The 19,505-nt window shown below is 32.0% G+C and overlaps 3 protein-coding genes across 3 annotated transcripts; 1 reads left to right on the top strand and 2 right to left on the bottom strand.

The window, feature by feature from the left end:
* Positions 1-1,919: 1,919 nt before the first annotated feature.
* On the top strand, positions 1,920-5,234 carry LOC107958018 (heat shock cognate 70 kDa protein 2). Its single transcript, NM_001327667.1, has 2 exons — positions 1,920-2,231; positions 3,373-5,234. Exons 1-2 carry the CDS (start codon positions 2,018-2,020, stop codon positions 5,103-5,105), a joined length of 1,947 nt encoding a protein of 648 aa, NP_001314596.1. The 5' UTR covers positions 1,920-2,017; the 3' UTR covers positions 5,106-5,234.
* Positions 5,235-12,440: 7,206 nt separating this feature from the next.
* LOC107958017 (uncharacterized) lies at positions 12,441-14,938 on the bottom strand. The gene is made up of 2 exons (XM_016893668.2): positions 14,567-14,938; positions 12,441-14,066 (listed from the first exon to the last, which is right to left on the bottom strand). The coding sequence occupies exon 2, from the start codon at positions 14,031-14,033 to the stop codon at positions 12,552-12,554; it is 1,482 nt and encodes a 493-aa protein (XP_016749157.2). The 5' UTR covers positions 14,034-14,066; positions 14,567-14,938; the 3' UTR covers positions 12,441-12,551.
* A 1,322-nt stretch (positions 14,939-16,260) lies between these two features.
* LOC107958016 (uncharacterized) lies at positions 16,261-18,690 on the bottom strand. The gene is made up of 2 exons (XM_041115664.1): positions 18,336-18,690; positions 16,261-17,933 (listed from the first exon to the last, which is right to left on the bottom strand). Exon 2 carries the CDS (start codon positions 17,813-17,815, stop codon positions 16,373-16,375), a length of 1,443 nt encoding a protein of 480 aa, XP_040971598.1. The 5' UTR covers positions 17,816-17,933; positions 18,336-18,690; the 3' UTR covers positions 16,261-16,372.
* Positions 18,691-19,505: the final 815 nt, after the last annotated feature.

The raw sequence follows: 19,505 nt of genomic DNA, 5'->3' as shown, positions 1-19,505 counted from the left end.
GTATTGTAGGTATGGCGAAGGTTTGGGCATTTTGAATGGATTATTTTTAACTTGGTCTTTGGATTATAAAAAGATAATAGTGAAAACTGACAATAAGGGAATTGTAAGTGGAAGGATTGAAGTGGGCATATTTAGACAGATTGTCAAGTTTTACTTTCAAGAGTGGACTGTTAACTTCAAACATGTTTATCATGAAGCAAATACAGTAGCTAACTTCTTGGTGAAACCAACCCATTCGTATGGAGACATCCTTCGAACCTTTGCTGCAGGATGCGGAGTTCCTTTTATGTAAGATTTAGTGCAAGTTTGGATGGGCAATGTATATACTTACGGTTAGTATAAAAATAACGGTGATAATAAAATTAGATATTGTAACATAAAATAAAAAGTAAACTAAACGCACTGTATTATACCACTGCGTCCATCTAAACTCACATTTAGTTAATTTATATACCATAATGTAATATGATATTTTATTTATTTTATTACCAAAAAGAATTAAGTAATTAACTAAAATTAATTAATTAGTATAAAATTATAAATTGATTAGATTACTTGATTATGTAATTATTTATTTCCATAATCAAGAGTTTGAATTTGACTGTGTAAATATAATTATTAGCTTATTCTATCATTTTCCTTTGTGCAACTAGGCACGTGCACGAGTGTTTCTTTTACGTCTTTTCACACCAACAACTTGCGTGTTCCTCGAGCACGACACAGAAAAAAGTAAAAGAAGGCAATAAGAAAAGGTTAAATTGTGTTATTAGTCTTTATAATTGTATATGTTGTAAATTTGACCAAATTAAAGTATAAGGACTAATACTATAAGTTAGGCATAGTACAGGGACTATTATATAGTTTGACCATATGTAATCAATTTCATTTGTGCATCCAGGCACTTGCATAAGTGTCCTTTTACGTCTTTTCACTATCCAACTTGCGCGGTACTCGAGCCCAACACAGACAAAAGGTAATAGCAGACAATGGAAAAGACCAAAAAAGTCTTCGAGTTTTCACCTTTTGTTTTTCCTAACATAGAATGAATCTACCTAGATGGTGACGGTCCAATGAGAAACAGCCGTAACAAGATTCTTCGCATGCGCCCTTTTCTTCGGCCAATCAGAAACGTCAGATCTCAAACGTACGGTCAACATCCCATCAGATATCTATCTCTCAATGACGTGGCGACTATTTATTGGTTAATTAGAAAAAAATCGAGTTCAACCATCTCGAACTTTGTTGAAAGTAAATTTAAATTATTTGAATTTGAACCCGTAGGTTAAAAAATTAATATTGTTGACAGAATAATTATATAATTATACATCACTTGTTACGACGTATAATGTAGATTTATAAAATTAATTTTTAGTAATACAAATTAATAAAAAAATTTAATAAAAAAATTATTTTATTCTTTATATAATGTACATAAATTAATTTATTATTATTTTTAAATAAAAAGAATCGAATACAATTTAATTTCTAATATAAGTGCCTCTATAATATATTTACTCAACTCAAGCACATTTTATATAACTATTATATTTATTTATGAGTTAGATAATTTGCCCAGTAGATATTGAGTCGAGATTGAATAATAATTTATTTTATAAATATTAATATAAAATTATATAATTATTTTTAAACAATAATATTAGTTCATTTAGAGAATTAAACCGAGTCAAATTTGAGCTTAAGTTTAACTTTTAAAAAAATTGAATATCGATTAGGCTCGAACCATGGACACCTGACTGGAAATGACGGATTTAGACATGAAAGGCTAAAATGGATCTGGGACCGTTAAAACAATTTCCGACATCCGACGGTTCCAAATCTACAGGGATTAGAACATTCTAGAAATCAATTTTCTTTTTTAAAAAACTCTATATAAACCAACTCTTTGCTTCATATGCTTCAACTTGAAACCCTAGCCGTTCGTAGCTGATTCTCAGTTTTCGTTATTTTTCTTCTTTGTTCTTTACATTCTTTTCGTCTACACAACAGATAGTTAGTAATGGCCGGTAAAGGAGAAGGTCCAGCTATCGGTATCGATCTCGGTACAACTTATTCTTGCGTTGGTGTTTGGCAACATGACCGTGTTGAAATCATCGCTAACGATCAAGGTAACAGAACGACGCCGTCTTATGTTGGTTTTACTGATACCGAGCGTTTGATCGGAGATGCAGCAAAGAACCAGGTTGCAATGAACCCGATTAACACCGTCTTCGGTAAGCTTCGACTCTGTTTTGTAACTTTGCTTTATTTTGAAGTTTGAATCTCGTATTTGATTGGATCTGAATTTGCATACTTTCGATCTATGCTAAGATTAGTTGTTTTGCTTAAAAATACAGATCTGAAGTTTACGAGCTAAGATCGCTAAGATTTACGTAGGAAGAACAGATTTAACTTGTTTTTAGATTCTAGTTCGAAGCTTGAATGATACCGGTTTTTGAATCTTTACGTGAACTATTATCTATTTGATGAATTACAAAAAAAAATACAAAACTGAAGTTTACGAGCTAAGTTTGCTATGAGCCTATGACTAGCGTAGGAAGAACAGCTTTAGCTTGGTTTTAGATTATAGTTCGAAGCTGAATCGTACTGTTTTTTGAATCCTTATGTGAACTGTAGCTGTTTGATGAATTACAAAAAAATACAGATCTGAAGTTTACGAGCTAAGTTTTATAAGATTTACGTAGGGAGGACAACTTTAGCTTGTTTTTAGATCCTAGTTCGAAGCTGAATCGTACTGTTTCTTGAATATTTAGGTGAACTGTTAGCTATTTGTTGAATTAAACTTTGGCTTGTCTATTAGAGTTGCTATTGTGTAGTTTTTTGCTTTAGTCTTAGTTTTATTTGACCTTCGGCTCTTAAAAGTCTTAAAACAGAGCTGATAAGTGATAATGGTCAATGCTTTATTGCGTAGTTTTTTGCTTTATTCTTAGTTTTATTTGACCTTTGGCTCTTAAAAGTCTTATTACAGAGCTGATAAGTGTTAATGGTCAATGCTTACTGGTTCTAATATGTTAATTCATAATCTAGTTTTATGGTATCATTATTTTTGCATGACATAATCAACGTTACACCGTCACTAATTTCACTAGTTATATTATGTATGTTTTGACTCTTCATTATATTAAAGTATTCGCGTTAATATAAATATAAGAATATGAACATCAAATATCAGTAATCAATGTTTTCACTCACACTCAGTTTAAATAACATGATCAAAATGTTGTGTGTTTTTAATGCTTATTCATATTATCATATAGTTCATGGATTAAAATATTGTGCTTAGTCTCTTGTTTTTCTTGTTGTATTGTTCATTATTTTTATTTAATCTAAACTAATGTGCTTCATCATATACAGATGCTAAGAGGTTGATTGGTCGTAGATTCACTGATTCTTCAGTGCAAAGTGATATCAAATTGTGGCCATTCAAGGTCATAGCAGGACCTGGTGACAAACCAATGATTGTCGTCAATTACAAGGGCGAGGAGAAGCAATTTGCTGCTGAGGAAATCTCTTCTATGGTCCTTATTAAGATGCGTGAAATCGCTGAGGCTTACCTTGGTTTTACAGTTAAGAATGCCGTTGTTACCGTCCCTGCATACTTCAATGACTCTCAGCGTCAAGCAACAAAAGATGCTGGTGTCATTGCCGGACTCAACGTCATGCGAATCATCAATGAACCAACGGCTGCAGCCATTGCTTACGGTCTTGACAAGAAGGCAACCAGTGTTGGTGAAAAGAATGTCTTGATCTTTGATCTCGGTGGCGGTACTTTTGATGTCTCCCTTCTCACCATTGAAGAAGGTATCTTTGAAGTGAAGGCCACTGCCGGAGACACTCACCTCGGAGGCGAAGATTTCGACAACCGAATGGTGAACCATTTCGTGCAAGAGTTCAAGAGAAAGAACAAGAAAGACATTAGTGGTAACCCTAGAGCTCTTAGAAGGTTGAGAACTTCTTGCGAGAGGGCGAAAAGAACTCTTTCGTCCACCGCTCAAACCACCATTGAAATAGATTCGTTATACGAAGGTATTGACTTTTACTCAACCATAACCCGAGCCAGATTTGAGGAGCTCAACATGGATCTATTCAGAAAGTGTATGGAACCAGTTGAGAAATGCTTAAGGGATGCCAAGATGGACAAGAGCAGTGTCCATGATGTCGTCCTCGTTGGTGGTTCCACTAGAATTCCCAAAGTTCAACAACTATTGCAGGATTTCTTCAATGGTAAAGAGCTTTGCAAAAGCATCAACCCTGACGAAGCTGTCGCGTACGGTGCCGCAGTCCAAGCCGCAATTTTAAGCGGCGAAGGCAATGAAAAGGTACAAGACCTCCTGCTTTTAGATGTCACCCCGTTATCCCTCGGATTAGAAACCGCCGGCGGTGTGATGACTGTTTTGATCCCAAGAAACACTACCATCCCCACCAAGAAAGAACAGGTCTTTTCAACATACTCCGATAACCAACCCGGTGTATTAATCCAAGTTTACGAAGGTGAACGAACAAGAACAAGAGATAACAACTTATTAGGCAAATTCGAACTCTCCGGCATCCCACCAGCTCCACGAGGTGTACCGCAAATCACCGTGTGCTTCGATATTGACGCCAACGGCATCTTAAACGTTTCAGCCGAAGACAAAACAACCGGTCAAAAGAACAAAATCACCATCACGAACGATAAAGGAAGACTTTCGAAAGAAGAGATCGAAAAGATGGTTCAAGAAGCTGAGAAATACAAATCTGAAGACGAAGAACACAAGAAGAAAGTGGAAGCAAAGAACGCATTGGAGAATTACGCTTACAACATGAGAAACACAGTGAAAGATGAAAAGATTGGTTCAAAGCTCTCACCAGATGATAAGAAAAGGATTGAAGATGCTATTGAAGAAGCTATTCAATGGTTGGATAGTAACCAGTTGGCTGAAGCTGATGAATTTGAAGATAAAATGAAGGAATTGGAGAGTGTTTGTAACCCTATCATTGCTAAAATGTACCAAGGTGCTGGTGGTGATATGGGTGGTAGTATGGATGAGGATGCTCCTCCGTCTGGTGGAAGCGGTGCTGGCCCCAAGATTGAGGAAGTAGACTAAGTAATTGGTGTGGGCTCTATTTTAAATTAGATTCGCTTAAAATACAGTTTATTGCTTGAACTTGGGTAATTTATTTTGATATTGGTTTTTAGACTTGTTTTTCAATGAGATGACTTTTAATCCTTTATACATATGAGACTAATTATTTTTCATTTCTAATAGCATTTATTATTTAGATGCAACTATATTTTATTTCATAAAACCATCTAATATTTTAAATACTTTTTATTAAAATAATTAAAAAATGGATTTTAAAATTGTTACTCTCTAGATTGATTTTAGAGAGCAAAGCTCTTGAAGTAAAATTTCTCATCATCATCTGTCAATTTTAATAGGGAATTTTATTCATATTGTAAAATTCATAAATTTATTTGTCAAAATCTATAAATGCTTAAATTAATGTGATATGTATTTCACTTGAGTTGGTTTCTCACCATTTCTAAGTAATCAATAAATATTTCAATTGAGTTTTGATAATTTTTATAATTATAATATCTAATATGTTGCTCTCATTGTCCCTTTTATTGTTCACAAATCCCATGTAACCTAACATCATTTTCCAGGTGTTTCATCATTGTCACATAAAAATCATTATCATATAATACCCTAACATCTCCATTAAATTCCAAACCAGATTCACAATAACAGTGAATGGGATAAGTAATTAGGTTCTCTATCTACCTCATGCACTTGGTCACGTACATAAGCTACCTTGGGGTTTGTTTCCAAATTACCCCCGTATGCATGTATATAAGTTTCTTCCATCAAAGGTGGTGGTGTAGTTTACCTGGATTATAACATGGATATTCAGTGGGCTGAGGCGGAGACATTGAGAGAAGGTATTGTTTGGGCGCATAACAATAATATTGAATGGATATTTAATTTCTGAATTTCGATTGAAGAACCATCAAGTCTGTGATTGAGTAGATCGTTCGTTTGAATGATAGGGTGGCCAATGGCCTTTGTAAACTTTCTATTGATAAATATTGTACCTTTTCTTTTAATATAGAGTATCCGAGCGATATTCATAGACTTGTATTTGTTGATGCTTGTTAATATTGAGATAGTGGTCTTCGGATCCATTTCGATAAATAAAAAAAAGTTTCTTACGTCAACACTATGCAAAATGAGAAACTAAAAAAACCCAAATTTCAGTAACACATTGCAACCAAATACTAAATAGTATTTTTTCGAAATAGCATATATGCCACCAATATCATATATATAGTAGAATTACATATAAATAACAATTAGTAAGAACATTGTATAAATAGAATATATAATATAATAACATTATATATAAATAGCAATAGCATTATAATATCAATGTACAATACCATTTTGCCATCTTCTCTCGGACAATCAACATGGAATAATATATATACACACATAAACAAATATTAAATTTTGAGAGACAGAGAACAGTTCTCTGACTTATCTTGCCCTTGTGGATCCAATCTCTAAAAAAGTAGATTTTTTGAAAGTGTAATGCACTGAAAAACAAAAGAGTCAATTTATTAGAATTAAAAATAAAATTAAAAAATAAATTCCTAATTTAAACGGCTAAATTAGCTAATATGTCAGAAAGAAATTAATTATTAAATAGATTATTTTTTTTAATTTAAGAAAAATATGTCATTTTTTGAGAAAGAATGTGAATGCACGTCCAACTGGAAGCACTTTCTGCACAGTTAGTGTGAAAGTGTGCCCAATTTAATAGAGAATGGATTGTATGAAATTGTGATTCCACGTCATCCCTACTTTCTAATAGGAGAATAATAAATCAACTTTTTCCTCTTGATTTTTAGCATTTTTAGTAAGATTTGAAATTTTTCAAGAGGAAAAGACTAAAAATCATGAGAAAAAATTTGATTTGTCATTCTTTTATTGGGGAGAGGTAGGGATAATATGAAATCATAGTTTTATACAATCCTTTCTCCAATTGGATGTGCTTTGTTTGTAATTATCAAAAAACACACATAGCTGTGTGCACTTTCTCTTACATGTCAGCAGAAAAGCTAGGTGCGCAGGGGTAAAGCCAGAACAAATTTTTAGGAGGCTGAATGAAATTTTAACTTTTTATAGTTTATATCTTTATAATTTTTAAATGATTAAATCAAAATTTTATAAATTTAAGGGGACTAAAGTGTAATTTTATCTTTATTAATTTAAATTTTTAAAAAATTTTGAAGGATTTAAATAATAATTTTTTATTTTAAGGGAGACCGGGGCTCCTACCAGCCCCCTAGCTACGCCTCTGTGGGTGCACTTTCACACTCTCAAAAAACGACATATTTCCCTAAATTTCAACAAAATTGATCTATTTTGTTAATTAATATTTTTTCGACATATTTAACTAATTTAACCAATTTAAACACCAATTTAAAAAACAAAATTTAAAATACCCAAATCCCAATACCCCAATCAAAATACCCAGATTTAAAAACCCAATTCAATTTCATTCAAGAACCCAAATTCTAAATACCCAATCTCGAAAACCTAACTCTATCTTATTTCAAAAGCGTAAGCAATCACCCCAGTTTGTTTTCAAGAACCATCACACCCAACCTCAACAAAAACAAAAAAAAACCCATAAACGTTCGTTTTAATGACCCCTAAACAAAATCTACAATATCATCAAGAAGAACAAAAATGAAGCCCATAGATATCCATTGGAAGAAACATTTTAAATCATTAACTAAAAACTCAATAATCGAGTAGAAAAGATTATATAAAATTGGGATATCCCTTTTTAATAAGAATTTGTCACTTCAGTATTTTTATCCTGTAAAAAATAATTTAAATCCAATATAATATGTTGAAATTTAGGATGAAAATGCTGAAGTGGCATGTTTTTATTAGAAATAGATACAAATGACATAATATCTCAGTTTTATAAATCATCTCTCATAATGTATAACAACTTTAATTATTATTAGTCGTAAAGAATTCGAAACAAATATGAATATAAACCGAGATATTTCAATTATATATATATATATATATATATATGGATTTGCTTTACTTTTGCGAATAATAAATTTGAATTAATTCAAATTGCTGTATATTAGTTACAAATTTAATTAATTTTAATCTTCACAATATTTTAATAAAAGAATTTTTTTAAAAAATAAACACATGAAAAAGGAGATAAATATTAAACTTATACATGAACTTTGATTCAATGTGCAATGTCATACATAGACTTTGATTTTGCACGATTTTATATATGAAAATTTAATTTTATTTATTTTCGCAAATAATTAATAATATTATTGAATTAGCATCATTTTATGTTGATATAAAACATACACAAATAATTATATTAATTCAATATGAAAATAAATATATGTATTTATTCATTTAAATGTGTACAATTGAATCGAAATCAAAATTTTACGTATACATATGAACCACATTTCAAATTTTGTGTATTTAACTACAGCAAATTGAAATTAATGTATCAAATTACAAATTAAACTTGTTAGGATGATTATTATTATTGGCCTAAACCCATCTCAAGTTTGGGACTAGACCAAGCCCTAATGAGCTCGCAGGCTTGACCCAAGTACTAAGCTTGCGAGGTAAGTACGTAGGTTGATGACGTATCTAGGCTAGAGTAATGAACGTATTTACATGCATAAAGCCTACCTAATCTATCTTATCGATAAATAATATCGTATTGTATAAATATACAGATCACACAATCTGAACGACACCCAAAAAAAACTTAAATAAACTAAAATTTGTGTAAATTTAATATTTATCCCAATATATTCTCATGTGATTGATAGTAAATGCTCCCTATCAAAAATTCGTAAGCAATGATGATTCAAAGGGAGACAAGTTGTCCAACCCACTTTACAATTCAATCCATCTTTTTCCGAGGATGTTTTTGGACGCGCCATCTTCACTCTTCCTTATCACTTTGTGTCGGCACGCAATGATTTTACACTTAAAAAATGGTTAATATACTTGAGGGGTCTCTCTATTGTAGGAATATAATCAAATTAGTCCCTTTACTATTAAATATATCAATTTAATCTTTATACTATTGAAAAGAATCAAATAAGGCCAGACTGGAATAGAATTTATATTTACTATGACAAAGTTAATATTTTTAAAGTTTTTGTGTTCTATAAATGAAATCTTTTATTTGAAATTTAGTTGCATTTGAAAAATAATAATTTTAAAATTTTTTTTTATAAAATAAATGTTAACTCTATTACAATTTGGACTTATTTGATATTTTTCAATAGTATAGAGACTAAATTGATTCAGTCCCTATAATACAGAAACCTCATAGGTATTTAACCCCTAAAAAAATACAAATATTTTTATCTATAACTGTAACCGACATAGATAAGAACCTGTTTCAACCATAGACTTCGTATGCGTGTGTGTTTTTTCTTGCCAAACAAGGGAAAATTTTATTATTAGTCCTTATAGTTTTTAAATTTTTAAATTTCAATCCTATCTCAAATGGCAGTAGTTAAATCTACTAGGTTAAATTCTACTACTAGTTTTGACCTATGCATAAGTTATAGGTTTAATTTTTGTTCTGGTAAGGGCTTTGACCCCTCCCTAAAATGAAAAATTCCAATTTAGACTCACTAGAAATAATAAAATTTCAAGTTAGTCGTGATAAAATTACACTTCTGCTCCTCAAAATATGAAAAAGAATATGTTTAGTCCCTTAAAACTGATAAAATTATAAATTAATACATAATAGATTTACATTGTGATCTCACAAAAATTTATAATTCAGTTCTGCCCCCTAAATTTTAAAAATTTTAAGCCAAAACTAAAACTTCACAATTAAAAAAGTATAAGGACTAAAAAATAATAAAATTAAAATATAACAACTAAATCCTAATAAAAAAATTAACTATTAGCTTTGACAAATGGTACATATAGATAAGACGATACCTACAACACGGCTATGAGCCAAAAAAAAAAAAAAGCGCGTTAAATGATAAAAAAGTGTACTACTTTATTAGATGCCATACGTTACCTTATAGCCACACTTCAGCATCAACCGGACCGTCTGTCCGGTTTAATCCCGTTCATTGAAATATTAAAATCCTTTATGTATGGCTTTCTTTATTCATACCATCAATCGAAAGTTTTAATTTCTTTTTCTCTTTTATAATTTTTTTTTATGAAACAACTTTAAATGTTAATGATCTATAAATCAAAACCCAAACTTTCTTTTTTTCAATATTCGACACAGACCGTCATTTGACTTGTATTAATTTATGTTCTTTTTCTTGTAATGGGTATTGGTTGTTGAACTGTCGATTGGAACTAAGTAGCCAGAATAAAAGCTTTTGAATAGTCCAGTGATCATTTTATATCATTTTATAATTTTTTTAAAGTTAAGTGATTAAAACGTAAATTTACTAATAATTTAACTACATTGAGTGTCTCTTAGTTTTGGAACTTGACAATCTTTTCTAATTTTAATTATTATGCCGACTTGGTGCTATGCTATTGTACCATTTAAAAAAAAAAGTTATGATGTGATATAATCTCAAAATATTATATAATCAAATAGATCAAAACATATAAAACTTACCAAATTCAAGAATTAACGTGAACCTAAAAAAAATTAAAAATCAAAATAAAAAAAAATTAAAAAATTTATAGATTAAATACTACATTATCCCTCGATACAACAAATTTAAATATAAATCAATCAACAAAAGAGAAAAAATTTCATCCCGTCAAGTTACACTGCCCACGTTAAAGTCTACCAAAAGTGTCAATTTAAGATAAGCTAAGCTAAAGAGACGCCATACTTGACCTAAGTTTTTTAAATCTACAAGAATTTGCCCTCAAATTCCTACTAGTCATTAGCCATACATAGAATGTGGACTAATTCCCCACCCACCCACCATAGATAGCTTAGCTTATTTATTATTAGTATCTCTTTTCACCCAAATTATCTATCATTTATACCTTTCTTTTTATATTATATAAAAGGTATAATGACTTATTTAGACCTCTAATGTTACAAAAAATATTATTTTAATCATTCATTTTATTTTTTATTTTTTATTTATCAAATCATTCCAAAATAGAGGGAAAAGTTAATATTTTTTAATTTTACTGAAGTGGCATACACGTAGATGACACATCGGCATTAAATTATTTTTTTTAAATTTTAAAAATTCAAGAAAATATAAAAATTGAAAAATCATTAAAATTATTTTAAGTATATAAACAACTATAAAAAAATATCTTTTAAATTTTTTAAAAATTAATTAAATGCTAACATGTCATCTACACAATAATTCACGTGTATGCTATGTCAGCAAAGTTAACAAACGTTAACTTCTCCATCCATTTGGGGTGATTTGATAAAAAAAAATACAAGTTTAAAGGTTAAAAGAGAAAAAATTAAATAAAAGGTTGAAATAATTTTTTTTATAAAGTTGGAGGGCTAAAAAAATATTATACCTATATAAAATAAAAGGTTGTTAGGTGTCACCACTTTATATGTTTTATATGTTTTCATTAGTGTTAAACAGTAATTTTGCCCTTTTCCATCACATTAGGTGGCAGTTGGACTTGGTCTTGTGTCCTTGATTTAGGATTAAATTAATTATGACAATGAAACTTTGAAATAATTGATAAAGGATAAGTCATAGGTCTCAAATTTTAAATATTTGTGTTCGAGTTTTACTATATTTAAATTATACGTGAATTTTGTTTAGATTTAATTTAATTTTTTAAAAAAAAACAGCATAAAACAATTACAATCTTAAAATGCTATTAATATAGAAAAATAGTATTACGCGCAACTATCGGTAGAGTCCATACTGAATCTAAAAACTCTCAAAACAGTTGTACGTTATTCAATCCACTTTAAACTGTTTTAGCCATATGACTAGAAACATTATTTTAAGCTCTCGAAACGTTAATGATTTATATTTTTATAATGACTTGAATATCATTAATTTTTTCTCAATTTTGATCTTTATGATGATACGATACTCTAAAATTATAATACATAATGACTTGATTATTCTATGAAAATATAATTTTGGCACAATATCAAAGCACAAGATCATCACATGGAACCAAAATTTGGATAAAAATTGTGGACCAAAAAAACAATTTACGTGTTAATAAAAGGACTCACCAAGTAATTAAACAATTTCTACCTTTTCATTAAAATTCAATAAATATGTCTGAAACTACAAGACACAAGTTTAATATATCTTATATTAATGACTAAATATAATCAAATATGTCTGAAAAATCAAATTCTAATTACAGTCAAACAAGGACCACTACAAAGAAATATATCAATTAGTGGGGCAAAAATGGTAAAAACATAAAATGTAGGACCCATATTTTTGTTTTTATAGATTACATTGTATGGTACAAAAGTCAGTAAAAACAATGCAGCACCAACCATAGCAACTACCCTTTTATAATTCATGTCAACATGAGATCATTCCCCACATGTTTAGGCCGAAGACAAACCCGGATTTCGTGTTCTTCGGGCACCATTCGTAGTTTCGGAACCATAATCTCAAGCACGGATCCTGGCCCATCGTGATATGCTTCTATGTGGGCATCTTCAGGGATTCGAGTTGACAATGGGATTTCTCTAACGAATTCGCCGGGAGGGCAATGCTCGGGAGCGGGATCTGTAAGCTTGAATGTCCGGTTGTGTCGTTTGATAAACGGCATAGCCGATGTGCTCAAACAAGATAGTTTTATAATACCATGAGTGAGTGTGTTCCTCCATGAGACCTTTACCCTTTGAAGATCTACAAAAGGCAAGCTGATAATGATCAAGTAACCGGCTTCGTCCTCGTAGATGGCTTTTGCAGCGGTAACAGGACCGTAAGTGCTTTTCATTACCCCGCTGAAGTCGTTTAACCAGTGTGGTTCACTAGGATGAATTTCCATGTCCGGGATTCGGTCAGAAGGAGGAATGACAGGCAAAAAGCAATCATCGTCTTTCCTCCTCTTGTTGCTCACAAGTGATAAGTCTGTGCCATCACCGTACGTATGGCTCGCTGATTGAGTAGATAAATTGAGTCCAGACCCGTTGAGCAGTTTCCTCGAGTGAGAATGTGGTATGTTCTTTATTATCTGAGGTCTCTCGAGCTCAAAATCAGTGTTCGGGAGGTTTCTCCATGAACTAAAATCACTAGCCTCGAGTGGAATCGTGAAGTTTAAATCCCTTCCGGTAAGCTCAATCCATTTCTTCCGATCTTCTTCACTGAGAGCAATGAGATTCGGTGATGGAACAAGTTCGATCCCGTGCACACACTGAGGATTCGACAATCCTCTATAATGCTTCCGTTGCATCCTATGGGAGCGGATAAATCCCTTATCCACACTAAAAGGAAAAGGACGTTCCCCTTGGCGAGAATGCCCATTCATGTAGCTTCGAAGCTGCATTTTACCCAATGCATTCTCGGGTTTCTCCTTGAAAACCCACATATACATATTCTCCATGTCATGTTGAACCATGAAAACATCCAACTTAAGATCCGATTTATCGAAACCAGAAACACCATTGCTATCCCGAACGATCTTAGCCTTGGATTTCTCATTCAAAGCAGGTTTGAAGTAAAAGCTAAAGAACAACCAAGCACCCCATATGCTATCTACCCGCTTAGTGCATTTCCGTCCGGCTTTCGAGACTGGAAGGTAGCTCTCGGTTTCATAAGCTTGTGAACACAGCCCAACATCTAGAATATCGCACTGATCGGAGTTCCATGGCTGCTGTGGTGGAGGGCTACGCTCAGCAGATAGTGGCAAATTGATATCCGGTGGCAGGGACAGAATCGATTGCCGATTCTTGTCTAAATCAAACTCGTCGTGTGCGCTCGAGTCCATAGATAAAAGAGTTGAAGGATGATGATTCTCCATTGAGAAAGTTGTAAGGAGAGAAGCTCCCATTTCAGCTTATGCAATTGGAGATTGTAATAATTGCTGCTTGTGGATTGAATTTTTCCATTTACCCCAAAAAACCCCCCAAAAAATTCAATAAATTATCAATCACCACATGATTTTTCCCTCAATCAAAACCCTAGAATTTTATAAAAGAAAACATAAAACAACAATCCCCAGAAAAACCCACAGAAATCAACAACTTATTTTTTTTTAAATCAAATTCAATAAAACCCAACTTATTAACAATATAACAAACAAATTGTAAAACATAAATAATTTTACCCTAAATTCTAACACAATAAATTTCCCTAAAAAGCTGCTAAAGAAAGAACCCTAAAATCTACAGAAACTGAATCAAAAGCATAAATTCCATAAAAAAACAAAAAACCCAATTCTTATTTTTGCTTTACATAAAAAAAATTACATGTTAAGAATTAAAAAAAAAAAAAGAAGACCCAACTTTGACAAAGCAAAATTAAAAAAAGAGAGAGAAATTTCAAATTTTCTAGAAGAGAAATGAAGGGATCTTTAAAGGTTACCTTATGGGATAAGCATCGAGGAATCGAGATGAAGAAGGACCTTCATGAACGATTATAATGCTCAGCTCCACTAAATCATCATCATCCCCAACCTTACCCACCATTTTTTTCCCTTTCCTTTATCTCTTCAGCTATTTTTTTAACTTTTATTTTCTTTTTTATATTATTATACGTTTATATGCTTTCCCCCCCCCCCCTTTCGTTCCTTCCATTTACTTGCTTTGTTTTGTGGCCAATAAAGAGAAAACAGAGAAGAAAATAGAAAAGAAAAAACAGAGGAAAATGAAAATAATAAAAAAAAAAAGTGAAAGAGATAATGAGAAGAGAGATAATTGAAAGGTAAGCCACCGTCTCATTATACAGAGGTTTATATCGTTAGTAAAAGCCTACACTGGATATCACCCATATTAATTATCGCCGTTACTTAACGGTAACGGTGCACTTTTCCTTCGCGCCACTTTTCTCAATGCTCCACCGTTTCGTTTATCGGGTAAATTACATCTAAAGTCATTAAATTTATTCAATTTCGAAAAGTTACTATTCGAAAGTTTTTATTTAAGTTATTAGACTGTTAAAGTTGTTATTGTATAACCTTCTCTATTCGAATTGCCTACACCAATCAAAAGCTCTCTCTTACTCATCTCTTCTATAATTCTTTTTCCTTTTTTTTATAAAAGAGCTTTGAATGTCACAAATTTGGGAATTAAAATTCAAATAACTCTTTCTTTGGTCTTCAACATCAACCGTCAAATCAACTTAGATCTAAGTATGTTCTTCTTCTCGTTAATGGGTACTACTCCACTGTATCGTCTAATCGTTCTATATTTAAAAAAAAATTAACAGCTCAGTGACTTAATTGAAAACTTTTGAATAGTTTGATGACTAATTTGTAACTTTTTGAAATTTGAGTGACTAAAACATAAATTTATTAATAATTTAGTGATCTTAAGTGTAATTTACCCATGATTATTTTATAGCGATATTGTGTGTTCTTAGTTTTTAGTTGGTTAATATACTATTTGGAACTTGAGCTTAGTTTCAATGTTCAATTTGATATTTAAGTTTTGCTTTAATATTCACTTTAGTATTTAAGTTTTTTTTTTATTTGATACTTAAAAATTTTTTTAGTCAAAATTAAATATCTAAAATTTAGCTTTAATATTCAATTTAGTGCTTTATGTTTTTTCTTTTGTCCTAATTAAATACGTGCATTTTTTTATTCAAATAATGTGTCTAATGATATCATTTTGGTACTTAAATTTTTTTAGTTATATACTTAAATTTTATTTTAATCAAAATTAAATACTTAAAATTTAGCTTCAATGTTGAATTTAATGCTTCACTTTTTTCTTTTGACCTAATTAAATAGTGCGACAAAAAAATATTTTACAGGTTAAGTTGAGAAAAGTTAACAAGTTCAAAGATTTATACAAGGAGTAAATTATCTATTTTATAATAGAGGGATAAATTTGTTGTTCGATATTTTGTACTAAAAAGACGAATTTGTTCTTTGATCTATAATACAAGGATTAACCAAGTAATTCAACAACTTCTACCTCTTCATTAAAATTCAATAAATGTCTGAAACTACAAAACACAAGTTTAATATAATCAAATGTCCGAAAAATCAAAATCTAATTACAGTCAAAAAAGGACCACTAAACAAAACATATTAATTAGTGGGACAAAAATGGTAAAAAGTAAAAAACGGAAGACCCATATTTTTGTTTTCATAGATTACATTGTATGGTACAAAAGTCAGTAAAAACAATGCAGAACCAACCATAGCAACTACCCTTTTATAGTTCATGTCAACATGAGATCATTCCCTACATGTTTAGGACGAAGACAAACCCGGATTTCATGTTCTTCAGGTACCATCCGTAGTTTCGGAACCATAATCTCGAGAACAGAACCTGGCCCATCGTGATATGCTTCTATGTCGGCGTCTTCGGGGATTCGAGTTGACAATGGGATTTCTCTAACGAATTCGCCGGGAGGGCAATGCTCGGGAGCGGGATCTGTAAGCTTGAATGTCCGGTTGTGTCGTTTGATGAACGGCATACATGTTGTGCTCACACAAGATAGTTTTATAATACCATGAGTGAGTGTGTTCCTCCATGAGACCTTTACCCTTTGAAGATCAACAAAAGGCAAGCTGATAATGATCAAGTAACTGGCTTCATCCTCATAGATGGCTTTCGCAGCGGTAACGGGACCGTAAGCGTTTTTCATTACCCCGCTGAAGTCATTTAACCAGTGTGGTTCACTAGGATGAATTTCCATGTCTGGGATTCGGTCGGATGGAGGAATGACTGGCAAATAGCAATCATCGTCTTTCCTCCTTTTGTTGCTCACAAGTGATAAGTCAGTGCCATCACTGTACATATGGCTCGAAGATTGAGTAGATAAATTGAGTACGCTCTTCATTATTGGAGGTCTCTCGAGCTCAAAATCAGTGTTCGGGAGGTTTCTCCATGAACTAAAATCACTAGCTTCAGGTGGAATCGTGAAGTTTAAATCCCTTCCGGTAAGCTCAATCCATTTCTTCCAATCTTCCTCACTGAGAGCCATGAGATTCGGTGATGGAACAGGTTCGATCCCGTGCACGCATTGAGGATTTGACAATCCCCTATAATGCTTCCGTTGCATCCTATGGGAACGGATAAATCCCTTATCAACACTAAAGGGGAAAAGGCGTTCCCCTTGACGAGAATGCCCATTCATGTAACTTCGAAGCTGCATTTTACCCAACGCATTCTCAGGTTTCTCCTTGAAAACCCACATATACATATTCTCCATGTCGTGCTGAACCATGAAAACATCCAACTTAAGATCCGATTTATCGAAACCAGAAACACCATTGCTATCTCGAACGATCTTAGCCTTGGATTTCTCATTCAAAGCGGGTTTGAAGTAAAAGCTAAAGAACAACCAAGCACCCCATATACTATCTACCCGCTTAGCGCATTTCCGTCCGGCTTTCGAGACTGGAAGGTAGCTCTCGGTTTCATAAGCTTGTGAACACAGCCCGACATCAAGAATATCACACTGATCGGAGTTCCATGGCTGCTGCGGTGGAGGGCTACGCTCAGCAGATAACGGCAAATTGATATCCGGTGGCCGGGACAGAACCGATTGCCGATTTTTTTCTAAATCGAACTCGTCGTGAGCACTCGAATCCATAGATAAAAGAGTTGAAGGATGATGATTCTCCATTGAGAAAGTTGTAAGGAGAGAAGCTCCCATTTCAGCTTATGCAATTGGCGATTATAACTATTGCTGTTTGTGAATTGAATTTTTCCATTTACCCCCCAAAAACTCAATAAATTATCAATCACCACATGATTTCCCCTCAATCAAAACCCTATAATTTTATCAAAAAATCAAAAACATAAAACAACAATCCCCAGAAAAATCAAATTCAATAAACCCCAACTTATCAACAATATAACAGACAAATTGTAAAATATGTAATATTTCCCCCAAATTCTAACACAAAATCTATTGAATATTTTCCTAAAAAACTGCTAAAGGAAGAACCCTAAAGTCTCCAGAAACTGAATCAAAAGCATAAATTCCATAAAAAAAAAAAACAAATAACCCAATTCTTATTTTTACTTAACATAAACAAAAAGAAACAAATTACATCTTAAGAATTAAAAAAAAAAAAAGAAGAAGGAAAACCCAACTTTAAGAAAGCAAAAGAACAAAAAGAGAGAAATTTCAAGTTTTCTAAAAGAGAAATGAAGGGATCTTCAAAGATTACCTTATGAGATAAGCATCGAGGAATCGAGATGAAGAAGGACCTTCATGAACGGTTATAATGCTCAGCCCCACTAAATCATCATCATCCCCAACCTTACTCACCATTTTTTTCCACTTCTTTTCTCTCTTCAACTTTTTTTAAAAAAATTATTTTCTTGTTTATATAATTATACGTTTATATGGTTTTTTCCCTTTTTGTTCCTTCCATTTACTTCCTTTGTTTCGTGGCCATTAAAGAGAAAACAGAGAAGAAAATAGAAGAAAAAAACAGAGGAAACAGAGGGAAAAAAATGTGAGAGAGATTTATAAGAAGAGATAATTGACAGGTAAGCCACCGTCTCGTTGTAGAGAGGTTTATTTCGTTAGTAAAAGCCTACACTGGATATCACCAACATTGATTATCGCCGTTAATTAACGGTAACGGTTGACTTTTCCCTTGCGCCACTTTTTTCAGCACTCCGGCGTTTTGGTTATTGGGTAAATTACACCCAAGTTTATTAAACTCTTTGTAAGTTTACGTTTTGATTATTCAATTTAAAAAAGTTATAAAATGGTCACTAAATTATTTGAAAATTTTTATTTAAGTCACTGAGCTATTAAAATGATTGTTGTTTGGCCTTATTTGTTTGTACTGATTGCATCAATTGAAAGCTCTTCTTTCCCTTCTCTTCTACAGTTCAAAGTTTTTTTTTTGAAAATATATACTGAATTAAATAATAAATCTAGCCATAGAAATTAGGAATTCTAGAAACTACAAAAACAACACTATTTGAAACAACAAAATCATGGGAAAAACCATTCAGTTTCCAAGAAAAACACACAACAGATGAACCAATTTCTTGCTTTCTCTTTTTTTGAATCAATATTAGTTAAATTCGGTGCCTCAATCTAAAGTTGCGAATCAAAATCCAAATAACTTTTTCTCTAGTCACCATCATCGATTGTTAGATCGGCTTGGATCTAATATATATTCGTTTACATGTTGATGGGTACTAATCCACTACACTAATCATCGAATCGTCGCTTAAAAAGCTTACCAGCTAGACTTTAAAAAAAAGTTTAACAATCCAATAACTTAAATAAAAACTTGAATAGTTCAGTAACTTAAATAAAAACTTTTGAATAATGCAATGACCATTTTGTAATTTTTTAAAGTTGAATGATCAAAACG

This window comes from Gossypium hirsutum, chromosome A01 (assembly GCF_007990345.1).
Source record: "Gossypium hirsutum isolate 1008001.06 chromosome A01, Gossypium_hirsutum_v2.1, whole genome shotgun sequence".
Taxonomy (NCBI): domain Eukaryota; kingdom Viridiplantae; phylum Streptophyta; class Magnoliopsida; order Malvales; family Malvaceae; genus Gossypium; species Gossypium hirsutum.
The sequence above is the reverse complement of the archived record's forward strand: the minus strand, read 5'-3'. Positions and strand labels throughout refer to the sequence as shown.

Excerpts from the sequence above, each read along its gene's own strand:
- LOC107958017 (XM_016893668.2), bottom strand. The coding sequence starts at position 14,033 with ATGGGAGCTTCTCTCCTTACAACTTTCTCAATGGAGAATCATCATCCT.
- LOC107958016 (XM_041115664.1), bottom strand. The coding sequence starts at position 17,815 with ATGGGAGCTTCTCTCCTTACAACTTTCTCAATGGAGAATCATCATCCT.
- LOC107958018 (NM_001327667.1), top strand. The coding sequence starts at position 2,018 with ATGGCCGGTAAAGGAGAAGGTCCAGCTATCGGTATCGATCTCGGTACA. Across the intron at positions 2,232-3,372 it reads CCCGATTAACACCGTCTTCG|ATGCTAAGAGGTTGATTGGT; the intron begins GTAAGCTTCGAC and ends CATCATATACAG.